Genomic DNA, 14,822 nt, shown 5'->3' on the forward strand with positions numbered 1-14,822 from the left:
TTTCTGGCTCCTTCGGGAAAGTCCCCTGCTCAGCCCCAGGGTAGGAGATAACCTTTGGCTCAGCCCAAGTGTTTGGAGGACTCGTGTTCTTGGCATACATTAGCTAAAAGCTGGCTGAATCCTGCTGAGGAGTGTCCACAGCCTCAAATCCTTGAAGCAAAATTAACTTTCCGTTGTTTTTCACAGCTTAACTGTATCCAGCAGCCGGTGCCAGCGGTGCCGAGCGTTGTCACCACGAGGCTGTCACCACCATTCGCTACAACGAGAAGCTGAAAAAACTCAGAGCTTATCAAAAAGCGGCCTGTGACATGACTTTACACCAGAGGGAGGCTGTCCCAGCGAGGAAACGCTGGGTACTCACACCGCTTTTTATCTAACGAAGAAAAGCGTAACGACGACTGGCTGCAAGCTGAGGCCAGAGACATTCAAATGAGAATTGAAGCACGAGATTTTAGCGGGCTGGTAATTATCCACGAGGACAATCTTCCAAGGAAAGCAGGGGGTTGTGGAGGTTTCAGATCGAGCCCAGATATATCCCTAAAAGAAATGTTGTGGCTCGAAGAGCACATCAAACACGCTGGCGCGATTCTGTGGCTGAGGACGAGGGCTGTGAGGTTTTGCAGGCAGCGAGAAAAATATTTTCATTGTTTTTTGTTCTCCGAGTGACGAGTTTGGGGACACGGGGCTGCTGCAGCCAGCTGAACTAGGGCTGCCACTTCCAAGATCTGTCAGGGTTTCTTACATTCGGCAACAAAACGCCAAGCACTGCAAGAAAATCGGTCTTGCACCTTGAAAATTGGGAAGCAGTTGCTGCAAGAGCCAGCACAGGGAGCATTCCAAGGCAGGTCACTCTCTGGAAATGCAGAGGAATCTCAAAACTGTTATTTCAAAGCTATTCAAAACTCCTATTTCTAAACTAAGGTGAAAACTGAGAAGATCTGGACAACTGGGCCTGTGTTCAGACCCCCCTACTGCTCTGCGACAGGAGACAGATCGCACATTTCCATGATAAACAGTTACTTACAGGTGTTGGCTCTCTAAATAAACTATTTTATAGCGTCTTAGTTCCTTTGTCAAGGTGTCCACTGGTGCTCTGTGTGCGTTTGTGCAGAAAAAAAAGAGAAAATGCTTCTGTACAACCCCAAACAAGCGTATGTTTAAAGGAATGAGTGTCACAGCACTTGAGGCGTGCACCATGTGCTCGGGAGCCATACGTGCTCTGTAACATACAGCGCTCCCAGTTTCTTATCTGCGTTTCATGGGCTGATTCACAGCCACCCCCAGGAAGAATTTTGCTGCAGAGCAGTATGATCGTCACCACTTCATCACGGGACAGGAGACAAATGATGACCGTGTGTCAGAAAGGACGGCAGATTGCCTCTGCTGTACTTAGGTGAAAATATTATTGATTCACACTTCTGTGTAAGCGAAATCAGAATCTCCAGCCGCAAGCTACCGGCCTGAATTTAGCAGCCATCGCATAGCAAAATCTCCGCACCTCTGCCCCAGCTCAGGCAGCTTTTCAAAGGGATCTGCTCTCTACTGCAGGTCCTTAAAATATCTGTATCTGGGCTGATTTCTTCTCTTTGGTCTGCTCACTCTACCCCATGCTACACAATCATCAGGATGGAGTTGAATAGAAACAGAAGCAGCTCACATGGATGAGACTGTGTCCATCTCTCAATCCAGGATTTACAATTCCTCGAGCTGTAGGGAGGAGAAGATTGTGGGTTGCAAGATGCCTTTTCCACTGCTGCTACCGGCAGGGTGAGGAGTGGGAATATAGCAATGAACTGTTTTGGTCTTGCTTTTTTTTGCGTTAGAGACACCCAACAGCTTTGCTGAGCTACAGGCCAGCGCTGGGGGAGCAGAGCCGGGCTCTGAAGTCCAGGCAGGGTTAACTCTCAAGTGCTGAGCTTATCCTCAGCTCCGTGTCCTCCTCCATCAGGAACTCTGGGAACTGTTTGAAAAGAGACACCTCTGAACCTCAGAAAAAAGACAGGGACACCAGCACCCTCACTGCATCTGGAGCAACTCCCGCTCTGCTCTCTTCTTTTTCACTCCACCTTATCTCAGTGGAGTCAGGATGCGAACCCTGCACTGGGGAAGGGAGCGGCGGTTTGCCCATCCACAAATCCACTTTGCGCTGGTGGTGGCTGGGGTTCAAGTCCGACAAACTTCACACTCGCAAAAAGAGGCTGACAAAGCAAAGCAGAAAAAGAAGAGCTTTCAAGACTTTCAACCGAGAAACAAAGCAGCACTATACAAAAATGACTAGCTCTCCATTCGCCTGTAATCCCCAAGGCTAGCGCGCGGCTGGCAGCCTGCATGTTGATGCCTTATTAGCTTGCGCTTGGTGTTCTCACCGTGCTGCAAGAGAAACGGACAGAGACACGAGGGTTTTCGGCACCTCCAAAAGTCCTGCCACTACTGCAGGGAGGACCTGCCTGCGTTGCGTTAGCGTTTCTTCCTAGCGTGAACAAGACCTGCCCGTTGGATGAATGAAGAGACCCAGAAACAGGGAATTCATCACCTGGATGGCAAGTTTCGTACGGAATTGAGCTGAATTTAAGGTAGGTCTGACTGATTGCAGGGGTAATCTGCACAGTCTACCTTTTCAGCGGAAACTCCACTGAGTTTCAGAAAACTCTGCTGCCAATATGTTCATGCAAAGAAAGAGGTCAGAATGGGGAGTGGAGCCCCCCCCAAAGTTCACTTGCAGATATTCACAGGCCAGGCTAATCCTCTCCCTAAGCACTTAAGTACTACAGAAAGTCCGAGACAGGCAGGTATCAGTGTGCTGATAAAAACAGATCTCGGTTTGCTCCTGGCACAACTTTGGAAGGGGGCTGGCATAACTTTTGTAAAGCAAATTCCTTCATGAGCTGATAAAGGCAACAGCAGATTGAATATCGAGCCCTCTCAAGGAAAATATTGTTGAAACTAGAGAAGTTTTGCCCAAAATCACACTGCAGAACTGCAGCTTCCTAAACTGCACCAACCTATGGCATGTGCAGTCTGAGAGCCAGCTGCTTGCTAACTCTTACAGGCAGAATTTGCTGACATGCAAATTTTCTTTTTGTATTTCGTCTCCATTTCTCATCCTCTCCTGCAAACGCTAAAGAAATGACATGATCCGAGACCGCGAAACTACACTGCCACCGCATTTCAATTCATGGGCACGATGCCTGGACTCTCTCCCCGCTTTGCAGTCCAAAGGACTCTGAATATCTTTCTTAACTCTTCTCTTGTTTCCGCTGCCGAATGGCCTGTAAAAAGATATCCTTCACTTGGTCCATTGTGTCTTGATACAGTTTAAAGTCTTCCTCTTTCTTTCTCACAGTAGTCTCCAAAGCTGCCTTCAGAGCTTCGTTCTCATCCAGCTGGATCACAAGCCTATGAGGAAACAAAAGGAAAACTTTCATGTGAGCTGTGGAACTTCAAAGCAAATTAGAGCAGTGCTTCAGCTCCGGGGAAGAAAACACTGAAATACATGTTCTCTGGTAATTTTATGAGAGGCATGAGAAAGAGCAGACTTAACACTTGTTCCTTCTCTCTTTGAGACAGAAAAGAGTATTAAATGACCAAGATACTTTTCAGATCTCTTTTGTTAAAGATTATAATTTTATTTGCACTAATAAGCTCGCAATAATAATAATAAGGAAAGGAAAAAAAAAAAAAAAAGGTGTCTTCCTTGCACGTGTTTTGCATTGCTTAACATTTGCATCAGCTTAACGTTTCTGGGTATCCATATAATTATTAGGAAATTTGTGTAAGAATGACACAGACAAGCTCAAACCTGAGGATGGGCAATTTCTACAGAGTTTGCTAGGTTTTATCTCCTGAGGAGTGGGTGCAGGTAATGTGACTTTTAAGCGGACAGCAATGAAGTTGAGCTATTGTGAGTAACACATCATGGAGGAAGAGAAACCATACCTTGTGCTCAGCTCCTCTATCTGCGATTCCAGAGGCAACTTTGAAAGCTGGGCTGCAGACAGCTCCTTCCTGTCACTCACGTTCAAGGTGAGTCTTGAGTGACTCACGGACTGGCCTGTAGATTTAATCACAAAATGGAGTTTTCGTAAAACAAGCAACCATTTTCACTTGGTAGCACGCTGAGCAAATGTCAGGAAACAGCGAATAAATACTAAGGAATCTGTTCAGTTCTATGTATATCCATGAAGATACTGTAAATATATACGACAGGCTTTTATTTTAATCTCCTTTCATCAAAATTAAACCACTATGAGTTTTCATTTCTGGGCTAAATGCAGTAATATGTGTGCCTACCTATTCAGAAAAGAAAAAAATGAATCAAAAATATTTAATTGGCCAAAACAATAGGTTATAGAAACAGTTGTAAAGAATTAGTTTGAGGTTTATCTTATCATTGCATTTCACTTACGATTATGACACTTGTAGCTTCCTGAACGACTGTGATAAAGTTTGTGTTTGGCACTCACTGCAACTGCTTTTGTGAGGTGCTTTGATCCTCAGCAGAAACACAACATAGGTTAAACCCAGTAAAGCACGTGAACGTGTACTTCAAACTAAGGTTCTAAATCGGGAATGCTTTCCAAAATAAAGCCCTACACAAAACATGCAGCATTACTCCTGTCATTTCAAAGGGACACAAAAACTTTTTTTTCAGGGTTATAGAGAAAATGTAATTCAAATTTACTACTGGGGCTGGAGAAGCAAAAAAATGTGACCAATCAGCGAACAATGGAAGAAGGTTCAGAGAAGACAGGCAAGAGTGATGTGCTCAAGAAGCTCCAAAAGGAATGTAGGAAGTGACCACAGCTATTGTAGAAGATGCTGAACTTAACCCAACACCGAGGGGACTGGAGGGTGGTCTTTGCTGTATATAAATGGCTGAATCAGTTGAGTAAACGTAAATGTCCTTCTCTAAAATAATCAATAGAAAGTACTACCTCCCTTGAGCCAGCCAAACCAACATGAGGGAAGTCACGTGGTTCAGCCCAACATAGAGTATAAAGATGAAACAACCAGCAAAATTAACTTTGAAGAAAGGTTTGACTGGGCTTCAACCCATGTATTCCTTTCTGGCAATGGGAGACACCCAGCATCGCGAGAGTGAAATTCTAGGCTGGTAATGGGAATCATATTTCTGTTGTGATTCAACTGTATATTGCAATTGCTATATTGAGCTTGTGTTGAGATTTCACTACATTGCTGTATGACTTTTCCAAATTAAAATCCTACATAACACCAGATATCTTCAAATAAGGAAATTTGGTATTAAAACACTAAATCCTCCTCGTGTGGAATATCTAAAAGAACCTGGTCAGAGAGTATTGGACTCTCACAAAAACATATGAGAAGAAAAGGCTATGTTGTGTAACTTAGAAATGATTTTATAGAATCACAGAATGGTTTGGGTTGGGAGGGACCTTTAAAGGCCATCTAGTCCAACCCCCCTGCAATGAGCAGGAACATCTTCAACTAAATCAGGTTGCTCAGAGCCCCATCCAATCTGAGCTCAAACGTTTCCAGGGATGGGGCATCTACATCCTACCACATCTCTGGGCAAACTGTGCCAGTGTTTCACCACCCTCATTGTAAAAAATTTCTTCCTTATATCTAGTCTGAATCTCCTTTTATTTTAAAGGCATTACCCCTTGTTCTATTGCAGCAGACCCTTTAAGTACTGAAAGGCTGCAATAAGATCTCCCTGGAGCTTTCTCTTCTCCAGGCTGAACACCCCCAGCTCTCTCAGCCTGTACTCACAGCAGAGGCGCTCCAGCCCTCTGATCATCTTCGTGGCCTCCTCTGGACCTGCTCCAATAGGTCCAGGTCTTTCCTGTGCTGAGGGCTCCAGAGCTGGATGCAGCACTGCAGAGGGGTCTCACCAGAGTGGAGCAGAGGGGCAGAATCCCCTCCCTCGCCCTGCTGCCCACGCTGCTTTTGATGCAGACCAGGATGTGGGTGGCTTTCTGGGCTGTGAGCACACATTGCCAGCTCATCTCCAGCTTTTCATGCCCCAGTATCCCCAAGTCCTTCTCAGCAGGGCTGCTCTCCATCACTTCATCCCCCAGCCTGTACTGATACAGGGGGTTGCCCATACCCACGTGCAGGGCCCTGCACTTAGCCTTGTTGAACCTCATAAGGTTCACACAGCCCACTTCTCGAGCCTTTCCAGGTCCCTCTGGAGGGCATTCCATCCCTCAGGCCTGTCAGCTGCACCACTCAGATTGGCGTCGTCCACAAACTTGCTAGAGGTGCACTTGATCCTACTGTCTACATCATTGACGAAGATATTAAGCAGTACTGGTGCCAATACGGACCCCTGAGGGACACCACTTGTCACCGGTCTCCATCTGGACATTGAGCTGTTCACCACTACCCTCTGGATGTGATTATCCAACCAATTCCTCATCCACTGAACAGTCCACCCATCAAATCCATATCTCTCCAATTTAGAGAGAAGGATGTTGTGGGGGACCACGTCAAAGGCCTTACAGAAGTCCAGACAGATGACATCTGTAGCTCTTCCCTTGTCCACTGATGTAGTCATTCCATCAAAGAAGGCCCCGCAGTTAGTCAGGCAGGACTTGCCCTTGATGAAGCCATGCTGGCTGTCTCGAATCACCTCCGTGCCCTCCATGTGCTTTAGCACAGCATCTAGGAGGATCTGTTCCATGATCTTCCCAGGCACAGAGGTGAGGCTGACAGGTCGCTAGTTCCCATGGTCCTCCTTTCTGCCCTTGTTAAAAATGGGTGCAATGTTTCCCCTTTTGCAGTCACTGGGAACTTCACCTGACTGCCATGACTTTTCAAATACCATGGAGAATGGCTTGGCAACTACAGCAGCCAATTCCCTCAGGACTCTGGGATGCATTTGTCAGGTCCTATAGACTTCTGTATGCTCAGGTTCCTCAGGTAGTCATGAACCTGATCTTCTCTTACAGTGGGACTTTCCTCCCCCAGTCCCTTTGCGGTCCATCCACTCGAGAGGTGTGGGGAGAGAGGTTGTCAGAGAAGACTGAGGCAAAAAAGATTGTTGAGTACCTCAGCCTTCTCCTTGTCTGTTGCTACCAGTTTGACAGTCTTGCTCATCAGGTGAAGTTATGCTTTCTTTGACCTTCCTTTTCTGGCTGATATACCTGTAAAAGACCTTTTTATTATTCTTTGCATCCCTTGCCAAGTTCAGCTCCAGCTGTGCCTTGGCCTTCCTGACCCCATCCCTACACAACCAGGCAGCGTCCCTATACTCTTCCCAGGATACCTGTCCCTGCTTCCACTGCCTGTGCATCTCTTTGTTGCCCTTTAGTTTGACCAGCGGATCTCCACTCAGCCACGCTGGTCTCTTGCCCTCCTTTCCTGATTTCTTACACCTGGGGATGGAGAGCTCTTATGCTATACGGAAAGCATCCTTAAAGTTTTGATGCTTTTGATCTCGAGGTTGTGTTTTACAGGACTGAGGAAAACCTGCTGTTACTTACCTATTCTCTTCTGGGATTATCCTTTGCTAATTAGAAATTTGGATAAGACAGAAAAAAAAATTAAAAGCATGAATAATTTAAAAAGACAACGGGGTTGTTTCTAGCTACTTAGCATCATTATCTCCTTCCCTTGAATTGAAGAGACTAGAAACATTAGATTGGTAATTAGATCAGCTCGCTTCAATTTTGCACTTTCAGAAAGAAAATAAAATATTATGTTAATTAGCGGGTTCTCTAGTCTCTATTTTATATTCAAGCTTTTTATTCCTTGTCATTTCCTCAACTATCCAGCATGAAAGCATTTAGATAACCTACATGCTCTGCTGAAGAGGTATATTACAGACTTGTAGACTCACTTCTTGTACAAACCCCAGAGAGTTTTGACACATCACACGGGGCTGAGCTCGCTTCAAAGAAGGGTGGTGAAATAGTCTGTTACCTCCTCATCTTATGGACTTCGAGAGGATTTCTCCTTATTAGTCTTACTGCCAATCCTTGTCTACATTTGCTTTTAGTCCTTATGCAAACAAGGCTAATGAACTAAATATTTAGTAAGAGGGAACCTGTCACACTGGTAAGAACAGCCTCTTTCCTCTGGCTATGAAATGCCAATCTCCCAGAGGTGAGTTACCAAACTGTTGTAACAGCACAACAACTTGACCAAAATGGCTCAGGACCTGAAGAGTTTATCATTGTATCTCTTTGGGGTTGCAAGGGAAATCTAAGTGGAACACATGAATGATAACAGAACACCAACGGAACATCAACACTTTACACTACCAGCTTGTATGAAAGTCTAAGCACTCAAAAATTCAGTTAAATTCTCCTCTAGAAGACAGCACCAAAATGCTCCCATACTATTTAAGGCAGTAAAAAGTGTACCATTGAGAGCTGTAGTCCCACAGCTCTCACCTGGCTACTGTCTGTCCCTACACACACCCTGATTTCTTCCTCTGGGCATCTGCAGAACCATATAAGGGCTCCAAAGCCTCTCACCTGCAAACCCTCCTGGGAATCACAAAGGACATCCCACGGTACCACTTCTCTGAGGCCCAGCACTGCTCTCTTATCAAGATGAATGTCCTATATCCTAAAGTCCAGAGGCTGCAGCACTTTGTTTCTAAGCACTAGGTTTCTATTAGGACCTAAGTTTTTCTTCACTACTTTTTCTGCCCTCAGGTTGTCAGTTAATACAGGTGAGACAGCTCTAAAAATCAGCGCTTGCAGAAAAACACATGAGAATGAGTCAGTGTTGGCTGGAACCCTTTCTAAGGGCACAACAGTTTTGCTCTAAAGAACAGATCCATATTTTACAGAGGGAAGTAGGTTTCAAGTAGTCATTCAGTCCCCATTCAGGTTCCTCTGAATCCTCTTTCTGCATACCTAATTCTCTCTATACATTGGATGGGTGAACGGCAGTGCTTCCCTTGCACTCCTGAACACTGTGTAGATGTTATACTGGAGACCCTACCTCTCCTGTATGACTCGAGAACAGAGTGAACAACAACATTTTGATTTCTTGCGTCACGGTCCTGCTCCAGAGAGAACTTACCATCAAACATGCACATGACCAAAAACACTACGATGGGAGATGCAAAAAAAATGCAATGCAGTTACAGTAGCATTTCTTATCTCAGCCTGACCCACACCTAAGAAGAAACAAGACACCAGTGCAGGTGGAAAAGTAGGTGACTGCTCACACAGGTCATAGTGCTCAGTACAGGTCAGCTCTAAGGTGATGAGGTAGCCTTAGTACACACCTCAGCGCTGGATGGAGTCATGATGGGAAACTACACCATGCATCTGTTGAGCTGCAGGGCAGTCGCCCAACGGCCAAAGATCGTGCGTTTCAGCGTGGGGCAGGCTGAGAGCTTGTACAAGGTCTCTGATGAGGTTTGTGACCTCTCTCATCACCGGAACTCAGCCTGACGGCACCCTAGTATTTGCCAAATTGAAATTCCTATTCCTACTGTTCATATCCTGGCGTTTAGTCTTTTTACTTTATGAAAATACATATAAAAAGGGAAACTACTGGAAAAGTTTCCTTAAGAATATGTGCCATTTTATTGGTTTAGATACTTTACAGAATCAGAGTCCTTAAGCAATAAAAGGATCTGATCAGGGAAATAAAAATTTAACATCCACCATGAATTCTTCTCCTTTAACTATGCTAGTGAGGCTTTCATATTTATAGCAAGAGATTATCATGTTCATGGGATAATAAATTACAACAGATCTAATTACTTCATCACCAGCAATAGTTTTTCATAGACACTGACAGGCCTTAAATTTGGATGCGTCCTTTAATTCTGCTCTTAACCTTCAGATGAATCTCTCAGGCAGAAGTGCAAAAGGAGCACAGCAGTAGCCACGGTGGCAACACAGAGCAGTGTCAAGTTTTTTCTGCAGACTGTCATCCCATGAAAACAACACATTGCAAAACTTCTGGCCCCACTGAAATCTGTAGCAAAATCTGCTTGGAATTAAGTGGGGCCGGGATTTCACCTTCTGTGTCGGTCTACCAGTCTGAGTAGGTCCAAATAGCCGCATGTAAGGTCAAGCACTTGTGTAGGTTTGACAGATAAGAGTCCAAATGTTGTTGCTATTAACCAAAGAAGTGGGACAGGGGACATAGCTGTAGATAAGTGCTCCACCTCACCTGTTTTGCTCCTCAGAGGAGGTTTCAGGGTACTTGTGTTCCTCCCTGGATCCATTTGCAGTTTCTCAAGCTGCTGTTCCAAAATGACACATCGCCGCCGCTCCTCCTGAAGCCTCTTCTCAACTTCCAAGACTTTACCACTGCTTTCCTCTACCCTGATAGGCAAAAAAAAAAGCTAGTTCAGATTATTTATGTCATGATTAGGGTCCAGTCCTGTTCAATATATTCATCAATGACCTGGATGAAGGGATAGAGTGTACCATCAGCAAGTTTGCTGATGACACAAAACTGGGAGGAGTGGCCGACACGCCAGAAGGCTGTGCTGCTTTACAGTGTGACCTGGACAGGCTGGAGAGTTGGGCAGAGAGGAACCTTATGAAATTCAACAAGGGCAAGTGTAGGTACTGCATTTGGGGAGGAATAACCCCATGCATCAGTACAGGTTGGGGGCTGACCTGCTGGAGAGCAGCTCTGTGGAAAGGGACCTGGGAGTCCTGGTGGACAACAGGATGACCATGAGCCAGCAATGTGCCCTGGTGGCCAAGAAGGCCAGTGGCATCCCAGTAGGCATCAAGAAGAGTGCGGCCAGCAGGTCGAGGGAGCTCATCCTCCCCCTCTACTCTGCTCTGGTGAGGCCACATCTGGAGTACTGTGTCCAGTTCTGGGCTCTCCAGTTCAAGAAGGACAGGGAACTGCTGGAGAGGGTCCAGCAAAGGGCTACGCAGATGATGAGGGGACTGGAGCATCTTCCTTATGAGGAAAGGCTGAGGGACTCGGGGCTTTTTAGTCTGGAGAAGAGAAGACTGAGGGGGGATCTTCTCAATGCTTATAAATCCTTAAAGGGAGGGTGCCATGGGGGGGGGAACAGTCTTTTTTCAGTGGTGCCCAGTGACAGGACAAGAGGTAACGGGCACATACTTGAATACAGGAAGTTCCATCTTAACATGGGGAGGGACTTCTCTGCTGTGAGGGTGGCAGAGCAGTGGCACAGGCTGCCCAGAGAGGTGGGGGAGTCTCCCACTCTGGAGACACTCCAAACCCGCCTGGACGCCGTCCTGTGCAACTGCTGTAGGTGCCCCTGCTCTGGCAGGGGGTGGGACTGGGGGAGATCCTGAGGTCCCTTCCAACCCCCACCAGTCTGTGATTCTGTGACTATTAAGGATCAGTCAGTCTCGATACTGAATCCTACTTCATGCTGCGTAGCTTCCAACCGAGGGAAAAGGAGAATTTTCCATACATCCAGAGGAAAAAATCCCAGTGCAATTGTTTCAGATGACATCCTCCAAATTTGCAAAACAGAATTAACCAATGAGTACAGTTGGAAATAACGGGTTCATTAATGGAGGTTGCCTAAATCCCTTAACGCTGGCTACTTGTGTGAATTCACCACTCAGATGAGCAGGCAAGCTGCAGATTCCTGAAGACAGATCTTTTATTACAGGGGTAATAAGCTGTGGTTTTTTAAACACACTGAAAAAATTTGGAAGGAAAATAGTTTATAAAAGCACTGTCTAGCGTTTAGCTGTTTTGCATCAGTTATCTGCAAGTAAGAAAAGAAATTTGATGTTGCTTTTCATAAACTTGGCCATTAGACACTACCATGGAAGGAAGTGAGTGGAAAAGAATCCGATGGTTCACTCTGCAGTACCGAACAGAAGAGCAAAGTGCCTCTCTACTCACCCCACACGACACGAGAAAACTAACTACAAAAATTTGATGTGCGCCCACAGATGCAGTGAGTGGAGCACACTGCGTGAGGCAGTGCCTGATACCAAATAATTTAAAAGAGTTTAAAGCTAGAGAGAAATCTGAATTGGCTCACTGTATTGTATAGTGTAGAATAAAAGAATTTCCTTCTTGACCCCACGGTAATAGCTGATTACTCCCTGAATCAAGAGACTTGATTAGTCTTATTTCCCTCCTAGCTGGCATAACGCAAAAAAATATTACAACTATAATAAAATTATATCACTGTCTTAAAAATCTAGCTACAGGCAAGACTCTGACCTCCTGTGGCTGGTGACATGCTATGAGAAATTATATTTCTCTCAGCGGATCTAAATTCACTAAACTTGCCCGTGACCAGGTGTCCTCCTAGCATCTACGTTAGACAAACAGCGGAGGAAAAATGACAAGACTAGTCGGTTTTTATAAAACCTTCTGCCAATATGAATACCTTAAACTAAAATGTTTCTCTAGCTCTTCCCCTTCCCCCAGCAGGGCCCGATCCTACAAACCATTTACAACGGAGCATCTCCTGACAGTATGTTCCGCTCTGCAGTAAGTTATTGTGAAACACAGTCCTAAATTCTGGCAGCTGCTGTAAAAAAATCCCACTCGTGTAACCACTCCCAGTGCTCCTCTCTTGACTTAAGCATTATCTATATTACTTGAGCTTTGTTGACCCACACTCCAACAAGGGATGGGAAGAGGAGGAATGCCTGATTTTTTAACATATATTCATGTTGAAATATGACTGGATGCTACATTATCCTGAGGTCTTCCAAGAGTTATTGCACACAATCTCACAAAATTTACTTTACCTGCAGGAGCTCTTGATAAATGTATGATAATTGTGGAGCTGCTGAATCATCAGTCTATGGTACATTTTACAAACAACTGTGCATTTCATTGACTCCGTGTTATTCATTATCCCATATTCGTAATGGCCGCATTTCAGCTATCTCTCACACGTCCATCCTTGTCTAATTGAATAGCTCTATTAAAGTCACCGGGCTTACAAACATGAATAAAATTCTCACAGTGTGTATTTCCAGGATTTAGCCCTTAAAAGCACAGAGGATAACACCTTTACCACAGTTACAAAAAAATGTATTTTTCTGACTGCGATTAATTGTACGGGACAAAAGTTAGGCAAGTGAGAAATGATTACTACTGGAAAACAGAGCAAGCAAGCAAATAGTTCCTATTGTATTCAAAAGCACACAGACAAAGTATGTCTTCCCACAAGCCGGAATACAGCTTTGGGAATCAAATAATATACATTCTTTGGCTAGGATAAAAAGGAGTAGCTAAAAGGCATCTAAAGAGAAAGGACTTTGCTCCCTTCCCCCATCCTAAAACATAGCTGGCTTTTAACATCGTCTTAAATTGAACTGAATAATAGAAAAAAAAAATCACCACTGTGCTTCATTTAAACCAGAAGAAATTCATTTAAAAGAGGATACAGCAAAACTTAAAAGAATGTGAAAAGCTTCTGGAATAGAAGTCAGATTATAACTGTAATTACAGTATTTACTACTGATGAATAATATTGCTGCCTAAATAACATCACACATATATAAATACATGAATTCTAGTTTTATTTAGGTGCAGCAAGCTTGAAGATGACTCCATTTTTCCTGCTCTTTGTTCTAAAAGAATAATAATAAAAAAATGAATCATCAACTAGGCAGGGAAATTAAGCAGAAAAAATTTAAAAGCCCCTATTTAAGGAAAGGATCACACTGGCAGCGTATGGCGTACTGTACTGCATGCTATAGACTCTCACACGTCTCAAGGGCTCCTTAATCACAGCATCCCACAAAGGATACTGGCAGAATCAGCCGCTACCTTTTCTGCAGCACAGTGACCAGTTCCAGGAGCCTGTCTCTTTCCACTTCAGCAGCCTGGCAGAGAGCCTTGTGCTCTGTGATCTGCGTCTGCAGCGCTTTCAAATCCGGGCTGTCAGTGCCAGCAAGCCTAAAAGCAGCAGAAGCGTAGAGAGTCTGTTTCCCATTTCACAAATGAAGGAAATGAAACAAAGACAGGATTTGAAAAACATATCAAAATACACTTGTCTGAAGACTAAGCCAGAATGCAGAGCCAGGCTCACTGCCTCCCCCCAGGATCAAGCTCTATACTGCAATAAATGGAATAGAAATACTTGGAAATAAAGCCACCGTAGGTTTCATTAGAAAGGCCTTTCCCTTCGCAAGGATGCTCCCCCTTCCCATCACCCCTGAAAACAAACTTCCACCTCTGATCAATTCACTATCACTGACTCTGCTCCCATTGCTACTGCCAAAGTAAAAGCAGCCTGTACGTGGATTCTCCAAAGTGCCAGGCTCAGCTATTAAATGGCATGCGATTGATTTTCTCCCACTGAAAGGCTTCAGGCAGCATTAGTACAAAGGCTGTTCTTGTGCCTAACGTGATGAAAGGAAGGGGAGGCTTTCCCATGTATCCCATTATTATGTACTTCATTACTTCTCCGACCTCTCTGCACAGCAGTATTCAGGAATATCTCCTTTAGAGCAAAAAGCAGAAATCTTGGTGATTGGGGGTGAAAAGGGAAAAACAGGATTTATGGGGCGTAAAATAGCAATCAATTAAAAAAATTAAGATAGCCAGAAGACACTAGAGCCTGTGTCAGAGCTCTTTGGCAGTATCAGGTAGAAAGGACGGCGAAAGAAGCTGTTTGTTGCAGAAACAAGGCAGACAAGGACACGGCTTGCCAGCAGCTTGCAGAGCGTGGCAGGAAACCTCCCTTGTTTATGATGAAGTTTATATACATACCTTCCAGGTGTGATGTTATTACTGAGAAGGGAAGGCTTAGTAGCTGCCGACTCTACAAGCGTATGGCCCATCTTGGACACTGTGCTGAGAGGAAGAAAGCTTTGTTAGGCACTGAGCTCTACAGAGGGCAGTCCTCCAAGAACTCGGGTCATTTTCCAGTGTCTGTGTTTATCGCTGCC

General features: G+C 44.8%; 1 protein-coding gene across 1 annotated transcript in view; it reads right to left on the reverse strand.

Moving 5' to 3' along the window:
- Positions 1–3,236: 3,236 nt before the first annotated feature.
- Positions 3,237–14,822, reverse strand: part of CCDC13 (coiled-coil domain containing 13) — a 32,177-nt gene continuing 20,591 nt past the window's right edge. Inside the window, exons 11-15 of the mRNA XM_009880494.1 lie at positions 14,644–14,727; positions 13,699–13,827; positions 10,126–10,280; positions 3,937–4,051; positions 3,237–3,396 (exon numbers count right to left, since the gene is read on the reverse strand). Coding sequence (XP_009878796.1) covers positions 3,237–3,396; positions 3,937–4,051; positions 10,126–10,280; positions 13,699–13,827; positions 14,644–14,727 — 643 coding nt within the window. The remainder of the gene's footprint in view (positions 3,397–3,936; positions 4,052–10,125; positions 10,281–13,698; positions 13,828–14,643; positions 14,728–14,822) is intronic.

Source organism: Charadrius vociferus, unplaced genomic scaffold (assembly GCF_000708025.1).
Source record: "Charadrius vociferus isolate BGI_N301 unplaced genomic scaffold, ASM70802v2 scaffold12, whole genome shotgun sequence".
NCBI classification, from domain to species: Eukaryota; Metazoa; Chordata; class Aves; order Charadriiformes; family Charadriidae; genus Charadrius; species Charadrius vociferus.